Source organism: Theobroma umbraticum, unplaced genomic scaffold (genome assembly GCF_002168275.2).
Source record: "Theobroma umbraticum cultivar Fairchild unplaced genomic scaffold, ASM216827v3 scaffold_130.0, whole genome shotgun sequence".
NCBI lineage: Eukaryota > Viridiplantae > Streptophyta > Magnoliopsida > Malvales > Malvaceae > Theobroma > Theobroma umbraticum.
Window position 1 is genome coordinate 4,879,362 of NW_018397264.1, and position 10,339 is coordinate 4,889,700.

At 33.6% G+C, this 10,339-nt stretch overlaps 1 protein-coding gene across 1 annotated transcript; it reads right to left on the minus strand.

Annotated features, from left to right (window-relative positions):
• Positions 1-3,578: 3,578 nt before the first annotated feature.
• LOC110421972 (serine/threonine-protein kinase 52-like) lies at positions 3,579-8,879 on the minus strand. The gene is made up of 6 exons (XM_021435708.2): positions 7,400-8,879; positions 5,868-5,989; positions 5,399-5,607; positions 5,142-5,316; positions 4,549-4,683; positions 3,579-3,932 (listed from the first exon to the last, which is right to left on the minus strand). Exons 1-6 carry the CDS (start codon positions 7,731-7,733, stop codon positions 3,726-3,728), a joined length of 1,182 nt encoding a protein of 393 aa, XP_021291383.1. The 5' UTR covers positions 7,734-8,879; the 3' UTR covers positions 3,579-3,725.
• Between the last annotated feature and the right edge of the window lie 1,460 nt (positions 8,880-10,339).

Genomic DNA, 10,339 nt, shown 5'->3' on the forward strand with positions numbered 1-10,339 from the left:
CATCCTTGAAAAAAATTATATATTTTTTTTCTTTCACTTGGATTTTTTTTTTTAGTAAGATTATAATGAAGCATGTTCTTAACACAATTAACATTTAAGAAAGAGTATTATGAATGTATGTGTGAACGTCTATTATGTCATGGTCTAAGAGTTCAAATCAAGCCAAATAGCCTAGCAAGCCAGATATATGATGTAAATTTTTATATTTGATTATGTATAGCTAGATTTGGATGTAGATTAGATTAGATTAAGATTAGAATTTAATCTATCCAAATCAAATCTCTTAAGCATTATCTTTATCTTGTAAATTTTATCTAGATAAAAGGTTATTAACCTATAAATAGATCCTTCACTTCATTTGTAAACACATATTCTTACTCCTTTTAAATATTTTTTCTCATATTTGTTCTTTCAAGTTATATTTTATAACATGATAAACGAACATAGGAAAAAGAAAGAAATTGATTAAAGAAATGGGAGAAAGAAAAAATCTAAAATTGATTTTTTTATTAATGATTTTAACTTTAATCAACAATCAAAATCAGTGATTTTAGATTCAAGTTCAATCATGTCATATATCATATGGACAGAAAACACTACTTGACATTGAGTCGGGTTTGATAGCAATTAATTTTTCATAAAGGTTAAGGACTCGTTTGATTTAAAATAAAAATTCAAGAACCCATTTGACTATTATTAAAAGTGAGAAATTTAATTGAATAAATAAATATAAGAGAGTTTTTAGGGATTAAACCATTAAAAAAACTTGCTTACGTTTAATTAATTAAATTATTAGATTATTATCCTTTTGGAAAGTTTTTATTGATGGAAGACATGGTATTTATATTCTCCAATCCAATGATTAATTAATTAAAATGTTATTTCTATCTAAAGGTGACAACTAGTGTCGGTTTTTGTTTCAAATATATATAAATATATATGACGAAACATAAAAAATCCAATTGATAATTTATAATGAGATCATAAGTAATGATATGTTTTTCATCTTTTGCGTGGTCAAACAATATTATTGTTTTGTTAAGAGGACGAATACTTTATATTATCATTTTCATGAAGAGTTTATTTTACCTCTCAACTTTATCACCCAGATAATTAGGGAGAATATTAGTGGAACCCATGCATGTATATAATTCTAAAGTATATATGGAGAATTACATTGTTAGCCAACAAGAAGCACAATGGAAATGAACTCATCAAATCCAGCCCACCTTGGGTTAAGATTAAAGCTAGCAATTTGTGGGTAAAGTAGGAATTAAAATAACTGGGAATCTCAACGCCAGACTGAATTAATCATTGTCACCATGACTCATTCAGACTAATACATTGATTTTCCAAGTTGATGCATTCCATCGACGAGCCATAACCCAAAGGCCAGGTTGATTTTTCAGTAACTGATCTGATGCAGGGCTGATGTCAACCCAAATCAGCAAATCAGGTACAACCCTAGTCAGTCTTTTATTCGGCTTATACATGCATTAAGAAACAGCTCATCAGCCACATGCCGTGTAAGAAAACCCAAACAGCTTAGTTATGGTTCTTTGTCGATAACGAAGGTTACTATTTAGGGAAACTAACATGCCTTAACTTTGTTGACATGATGATAACCATTGGTCTCTTACTATTTTCCCTCAACAATGACAGCCTCTTTAGTTTCTTCCTTTACCAATATTCCCTCTGGGGTACCACTTCTCACGAATCAAGTTTTCTTATTATATCATCACTTAGTTATATATATATATATATATTTTTACTATACATCATAATGTGCAATGAACTGGCAACCTCATCGATATATAAGCCAATTATTTTATTTATTTATTAATTAATTGGCTCTTCTTGTCGGTTTTAAGGTTTGATTAATTAAGATTAGGACACAATCCTGGAGTTAAGGAATTAAGTAACATAATTACGCAATCAATTGCACAGCAAAACACCTAATATAAAGTTTAAGAATAATGAAGACAAATGAAGGTAATGGTCATATATTTTGTTGTAGATTCTCCACTTCAATCAAAAGGTTTCCTAATCATATTTATAAAAATTCCCATATATCTTAATAAGCAAAAGCAAAGGAAATATCCAAGTGCAAATTTTAGACAATACCCTCTTTAATTTGTTTCTGTCCACTTTTTCTTGGTCATCAAAAAGGAAAAAGTAGTCCAACATTAAGTTCCACATTCTGAACAGCACAATATTGATTCAATTAGCAAAGATTGATGCTATTACCTATTTACCTTAAAAGTTTTGGATTAGTGACTTGTATTATTATTAATATTAATATACATTATCACTTGGAGTTAGAACAATCTATATACTCCATTTTTTTATCAAAAAATAAAATAAAAAAGCTTGTATAGAGTCCAATTTATAGTCCAAATTCTTCACCATGTACACAGCCTTCAAAGCATCCAAGTTCACTTCTTTTTTCTCTTTTACCTGGCTCCCAAAAACCTTTCTTTTTCCCTGTTCCAATCAGGAGAGAAGCAGATACCTTTTGTTTCTTATGTTGGAGGATTTAGGATAAGGGTGAAGTGAACAAGAAAAAGTTTGTTTAAGTATAAGTGGAATGGAAGTGGAGTCACATCTAGGAGGGGAAAACATATGAAATATAATTAAGTGCATTGTCTACCAACAAAACAACAAGACAAATCAATTGGAAACATTTGGGCAAATTAACAGGGGGAATCAAGTCAAGATGATAAATATTAGTGCATGCTGTCAGGGAAAGATAAGGGTAGCTTGGCCTGCCATCAATGGTGAGGTTGATAGAACCTGCCATCAAGGGTAGCTTGGTCTTCTTATGCCCTTGAATTATTCATTGCGTGGAAACTTGCAAATCTTGAACAAGACCAGAAAAGTTTTATCAATTTCAGAAACCACTAGTAATTCATTACTTCAGTGAGTTTATATTTTTCCATTACTTCTTTTGTTTCCTTTTTTTTTTTAATAGAGTATACCCATCACAGACTTGAAATTTTAGTCAAGATCTGTCTTATCCTGAGTGTCCAGTATTCTTTACTATTAGCTCATATTTCTTCTTATGCTATGGTTAGACATACCAAAATGGAAACAATCTAATTAACCATGGTATAGATGGTCATCACCTTCCACCGATATGTGTAAATTCACAATCAGATGTTCACATTCATTGGTTTTATTTTCCCCTATTTATGCTTAAATTGCTGAAGCCTAAAGCTCATTTGTACAGCAAGCATGCAAGGGTTGTAGCCATTTCGCCTTTGAGCACTTTCACAAAGAGCCCAATAGAATGATTCAACCCAACCCAAGTTCGTGGTTGTGGCCTGGGACTGGAGTCCACCCCTTAAGGCAGACCGGGCCATTCCCGTTAATTAACTGGAATTCTGATCCACCTTGCTTTGGAGTGTTGGATGGACCCAGGGGAAGTGGCACGATGGATCCTTGTCCAAGGACTGATTAATAATAATGTTCCCGGCAGGTTGCTGTGTTGAGGAGTTTGAGCATGACATTCGAACCAATAGGTGTTTCTAGGACCAGAGCAAGATACTACTACTAGTTATGTGATATTAACAATCAAATTGAAAATAAGATACTTTATTGAATTTCAATGAGGGTAAATCTGTTCTTATAAGTGCGGTAGTTACAGAATACTACTACCAAAAACTTTAATAGGATTTTAGAGGGCAGCTGCCCCAACGGCCTCCATTGGAAATCCGGCTCTGGAATCATGGACCACGAGCAGGGGCAAAGCAAAAGCAAGCTGGCGTATGGTCATCCGGTATCATCCCTCCTCCCTTGCTTGTATCAACTGCTTCTAGCATCCTTACAACCTCATCCATTTCAGGACGTTTCTCAGGATTTGCGTCCCAGCATTTTCGCATGATGCTTGCTAAAGAACTTGGGCAGCATCTAGGGATCTCTGGTCGTAAATTCTGCCAATACACCACATAAGAGTTAAACTCGCAAAACAGATTCAATCCTTTCATGATATATATGAGCACATATAGTAACAAACACACACACTGACTTCATTATTTTTCCCTAGCCGAAGCTAGCTACATACATGATTACCAATGGCGAGAAGAGGACAATAGCTTCCTAAATTGAATGCAAACCATGCAAAAAACTTTTGACCTCAAGGAAAACAAGGCTTGCACATGATAATCTAAATGAGAGCTTTGGAATTTTAAAAAGTCCAATTTAATTATTAATAAAAACTTTCACTAATCACATAAACTAAATCAGTACTATCAATGATATACACTAAATTGATACTAGGATCATCTGAAAGCAATAGCCCATTAGCAAACATAATCAGAGATATGTACCAAATTTACACTAGAATTCCTATCCATGACTCTAAGCATGCAAAGACTCTCGAATCTATCGACGAGTAATCATTCTTCTATGCTGTTTCAAAACCACTAATTAAACACATTGATGAGACATATACATCAGGGTCTCCTCATGTCATAATGTTTCGAACAAAAACTTCAACAGAAAAATAGGAATGCTTTGACTATAAAATAGAATAGTCTGCAAACTAACCTGTCGAACAACAGCAGATGACACATCAGCAAAGCTAAGATCAGGATAAGGCATGTCACAGCAATAAATTTCCCACAAGCAGATGCCAAAGCTGTAGACATCACATCTTCTATTGTAGGGCTTACCATCAAGAACCTACATAAAGATTTTGTTAGCTTTCTGGTTTAACATAGAAAACAAAGCACACGGTCTCTCACAAAGTTTACATTTCCTCTCCCTTCCTGTGCATGTGACCATTTGTGCATGGCACACTCACATATCAAAGAAAAAGGAAGGATTTTCTTTGTAGCACAGTATGCAAATCCAATTGTGTCTTCATTTCTAAATATTCATCTATATAAGGAAACCAACTAATAGCATCACAAATTCACTAAGAGAGACCCCCACAAGTGCAAAGCAGATATAACCAGCCCCCTATTGGAGAATATATTTACGCCCATCCATAAAGTTTGAATGAATCATCCACAACTTCCATTTCGTTAATCATTTTGGACAAAATGTAAACATAAAATATGCGGATGGCGTAGACACCTGAACATAAATGATTAGCTATCAACTATTTATGTTTTATCAAAATATTTAAGAAGGCATACCTCTGGGGCCATATATCCAAGAGTACCAGTTTCACCAGTCATGTCCCTCGGATTCTGAGCTTCAACACGAGCAACACCAAAATCAGCAATTTTGAGACTTCTGTGAATATCTAGTAACATATTTTCTGTTTTGACGTCACGATGTACAATCTTTCTTGAGTGGAGATAGCTGAGACTGCAATTTGGAAGAAGTATAATTGTCATTAGAGAGGTTTTATTTACAGACTCTTAACCAAGGATAAGAACCATCCAATTACCCTCTAGAGAGGTCCAAAGCAAGTTGGACCACAACCTTAAAGGCGAGTTTCTTTCGCCTATTTCTTATCAAGTATTGTTTAAGTGTGCCACCAGGGAGATACTCCACAACAACGCAGCATGCTCTAGAAGGAAGGGAATTGTGACTGTCAGCTGAAGGATTTTTTGAAGGAATCTTAAGGTTTGAAGTTCCCATTGAGGCCCCGACAAACTGTAACCAAATTTTAAAAAGCATAGGTTACAATAGAAAACTTTCAAAAAAAAAAAAGAAGTTTTAACTTTTACCAAACCGAGAACTACATAAAAAAAAAAAAACAGTGTGCGAATCATATCAAGATATAGTGTACACTTTCTCACTAATTATTTGAAATGGATAACAATGCATTCTGAAAAGCCAATGTTTACACTAAGGCTTTCACTGCCATGATGATATCAACAAGTAAACACAAGAAGCAAAAGAAAAAATTGGACCTTTGTAACGTTAGGATGGTCAAGCTTGTGCCAAACAGCAACCTCTTGCCGAAATGATGCTCGCAAAGCAGCAGTTTCAGCAGTTGTGGCAATACCATCCTCGCCCCAGTCCAACAGCTTAACTACAATATTCAACATGAGAGTGCAGTAAGACTTTGTAATCAACTAAGTGCTGAAGGCTATTAATTCTCAAAGTAGTTAATATTATAAGAGACCTGACCAAGATAAGCTTCATCATAGGCAATGTTCCGATTTCCCCCTAAATGAACCCAAGAATAAAGATCCTACTAGATTAATTGACCAGCAGCAGGATGTTATTGCAAGTTCCTTACTAAATTCAAAAGGTCAAGGTAGTCCTAGCCATTTTCTCTATTATACTGTTTTACATTCTGCGGAAGGCCAAAAATCCTCAAGGCACGCTAAATAATTTTAGAAATTAACCATGCATATTTATTGTCACGTGCCTCATGAGAGAGAAAGTATTGGTTTCTAAGGTGACCTGTATTCTAAACAAAATCTTGTCATTATCCCTAATCATAAACAGCAAAGAGCACTACACAAATATAAAAACAGTTAAATCAATGAAAAGATCATCATAGCCATCTTCCACTCTGATTAGCACACAGCTATTCCGATATAAGGGAACCTGTTAATGCTCAACTACACAAAAGACAGATATCACACCTAGGAGCTTCTGTGTGAGGTTGTAGACATGCACATGCGAAAAAATAACATCAAAATAAGATTTCTATTCTCCAAATAGATTATCAGTGACAAAAAAATATATTTAATTGTCAGTCAGCGTGTTGGGTCATGGGGTGGTCAAAAAGTAAAATAGAAATTAGATTACAAGGGTGAAAACTTCAAAAATTTCCAAAAATCAACCAAAGATCAATAACACTGAACAGAGTAGGGTAGAAACACCAATATCAAGCAGAAATATGGTAGAACACAAGCCAATACAAGATAAAGTCAATTGCAATTAGGTGTTTTAATGTCAGGTAGCTCCAATTGAGCACATTTACACCAACACACTACCAAAGCAAACAGCCATGAAATACGTTTACCTATCATGAACTACACAAAATATTGTACTATCATGCCTTCAGCCACAATCTGGCTTAGCACATACCATGTAGACATCATCGGCTTAAATTTTTTTCTGTCTCGTGAACTAATACCTAATGCTTAATTTTAGAAGAGACTGCAAGGGTTTCAGGGATGCAGATTTGAACTCAATAAACTATCAATATGAAGTCCAATAACAGATTAACATATTTTCATGTACAGGATGAACTCAAAAACTAAGAAATACCTAGGACTTGTTGCTGCTTAACAGAATTTTCAAGCTGCATCTAATAATTGGTCATTTTGATCAACAAGAAGCTACACAGCTTAAGAACTAACAGAAACAAAACAAGGGATATGGATTGCAAATTTTCCTTTCTTCTGTCTCCATCTCTTAGGAAAAATCAAAATAAAACAATTACCAAATAGTAAGAATTACGAAAAGGGAAAATGAGGGCAAGTACCTGCAACATCTTGATCATCATAAGTGGCACGATACACTGTGCCATAGGTTCCATGGGCTATAACATGCCTTAAATCCAATTTCGCCAAATCAATCTCCCACTCCTCTACAGGCCTTTGGTTTTCAATGCTTCTAGACAAAACCCTGCTCAGGTGCTTCTCCAGCTGAATGTCTAAGCTTTTTAAATCAATTTTATCAGCTCTAAAGATCATATCTTTGCTACTAATGCCTCCTGTACCCTTCATCTTTGAATTTCCACCTCCTTCCTGTTCATCTGATTTCTTTGGTGTCCTGACACCACCACCTTCCTCTCCAGTTTTCCATTCCATATTCATAGAATAACAAAATTTCCAGGAAAAAAATTTTTAAAAATTAAAAAAAAACAAAAAAAAAACAAAACCCAGGTAAAACCTATCTATTTGTTACCTTAAAATGACATGAGAAAACTGATGACGGAATTAAAGTGCAGTAAAGTTTGAAAATTTCTCCAACTAAGGGCTAAAAAGAACCAAGAAAGCGGATCAAATATCACTCAAATGAAACGGGTTGAACAATATATAAATATGATCAGATATAAAACCCAGCTTCACCAACCCCAGTTCCTATCAGAACTCTATCCAATATTGACCTTATAACCCAAAATTTATGGTTTTTTATTTTTAAAATTAGCCCTTTTTTCTTAGCCCCGAAATATATGAAACTTTGTAGCTGAAAAAACCAAAATTTCCCGTCACCAACAATTTAAATAATTACAAACAGAAAGGAACAAAAACCAAAAAACGAAAAAGTAAACCCCCTAAGAAAACGACCCAATTCCCACCATTAGCTGACCGAGACCAGTGACCCAGAAATTTTTAAAAAATTAAAATTATAATTAGAAAAGGAACAAACTTTTTTAACTAAACCCCAAAAACAAAGAAGACCCAAGAAAGAGAAACAGGCATGCGAAGTACAGAATACAAAATAATGCAAAACCCAGAAAATTAATGGAAAAAAAAAGGTATTTAAAAGAGATAAATAGACGAAAAAGTTGACTTTGATTGAACCCTCTATAATGGAAGGTGAAGAGGACAACTGGAGGTGGGAACAAAAGGTCAGTGGTGGTGTCGTTGAATTGAATTCCCCTTTAAGAATGAAAGATGAAAAAAGGTCATCGAAGAGCTTAAAGGAAACAAGAGAAACAGGAAAACCTTTTTGCGGCTAAAAAAAGGAAGTAATTATTCACGGAGGACATTAATAAAAGGAGGCCAGGAATCCAGAGGAAGAGAGCAATTGGAGTTGGAGAAGAAGAAGATTGTTTTTTTTTGAAGAAGATAGAGGACGACAGAAAAGCGCGGGGGGTTTGTTCCCTCTAGTTTTCTCTAGATATAAAGGCTTCAAATGGAGGGATGCTGTCAACCAAAAATAAAAAACAGCTAAACAGCAAAAGCACTCTGTTACATGCTCTGTATCCTTAACGAAATCAATGTCCTCTGTTTCAAATGGCCGAGAGAAAATACCCCTTCTGTTTTATACTAGGACGGTAATTTGCTCCCTCGCCTTTAAATTAACTTTTCTTTTTCCAATTTTATCAAATTAAAGGATTCTCTAATTATTAAATTTAGTAATATCTTAATGAATTATTCAATTTTATTGTTAAAAAGATACCATAAAGAGGAAGGATCCAATTGCATTCTACTAATTGATGACACGATCCAAATATGGGAATCCAATGTTTATAAGGAATCTAAATCTGCCTTGTTCACTCACGGTGCCACCGAGGCCAATCTTGTTTTGGACCACTTTGAGTCCATTTTTTTGTCTTTTAATTCTTCCATAGGGTTTCTATGTCTAATTTCTTTTAACTTTTTGAAAATAAAATAAGGTGCATTAATTATAAAAAGAAATATTATATTATTAGCTTATGGCTTTATCCAATTTAATTTGTGATCAATATCTTTTTGTTTTTAATACATTAAAAGCTGAAGGGTATAAGAAGAGTTACCTTTTATCATACTATGTAAATAAAAGAAAGAAGTTCCTTTGGTCGTGGAGCATCATACAATGATAATAATAATAATAATAATAATAATAATAATAAAAGGGTGCAGCTACTGAGGTTGGCATTCATTCTCTTATGTTGAAAAACAAGAGAAGTACTCAAAGATTACAGCAAAATAATTGTATTCAACAACTAGTTGAAAAGCAAATTCAATTAAGTGGACTGTTGAAGAACTAATATAAACGATTAAGTTTCAAAGTTTTCGGCTTTGATTCGTCTTTTCAATTTCAACCAATGTTTTTCTTATTTCATTTTCTTTTGATCTTAAAAGCTAGGGCACATTTTGGATGTCAATTATCCGGCATGGTACAATGATTTGTACAGCATATTTCCATTTGTTATAAATATAACAAGAATCTTTCTATTTATCTTTAATTAATTTTAAATTTTTAATATGGTACTTTTGGAGTAAGTATTATCTCCATTCATTGGTCCTCTGTGAGTCTCCTTTTATTAATCTCTACAGATGAAGAATATTAAATTAATAATAATTCTACATCTATTAAATTTGAGTTATTTTAAACATATAAATATAACAAGAACTTTTTTACCTATCATATCACATATGTTAAATTAAAAATATTTTAAATATATAAATATAATAATAAGATCCTTTATACCTATAACCAATTGATTTTAAGTAACAAGTAAATAGTAACACTACAGGAGTGAAAGCACAAGTTAACTGGTGTAGCGAGCCCCTTGCCAAAAATCATTTGAGACGATGGTAATTAGACAGAGAGCTGTCTTTTCTAGTGTGTACAACCTTTGAATATTATATTATTTTCTGTACAATTCTCATACTTTGACCCAACTAAGCCTTGTAAATCCATTAATAGAGTTGCAAAAGCTTGTAAAGGCACGTTCGCTGTTAAACTATGGAAAAGTGGCTTAGCGGCT

Excerpts from the sequence above, each read along its gene's own strand:
- LOC110421972 (XM_021435708.2), bottom strand. The coding sequence starts at position 7,733 with ATGAATATGGAATGGAAAACTGGAGAGGAAGGTGGTGGTGTCAGGACA. Across the intron at positions 5,990-7,399 it reads TGATGATCAAGATGTTGCAG|TTAAGCTGTTGGACTGGGGC; the intron begins GTACTTGCCCTC and ends TGAATATTGTAG. Across the intron at positions 5,608-5,867 it reads ACCATCCTAACGTTACAAAG|TTTGTCGGGGCCTCAATGGG; the intron begins GTCCAATTTTTT and ends ATTTGGTTACAG.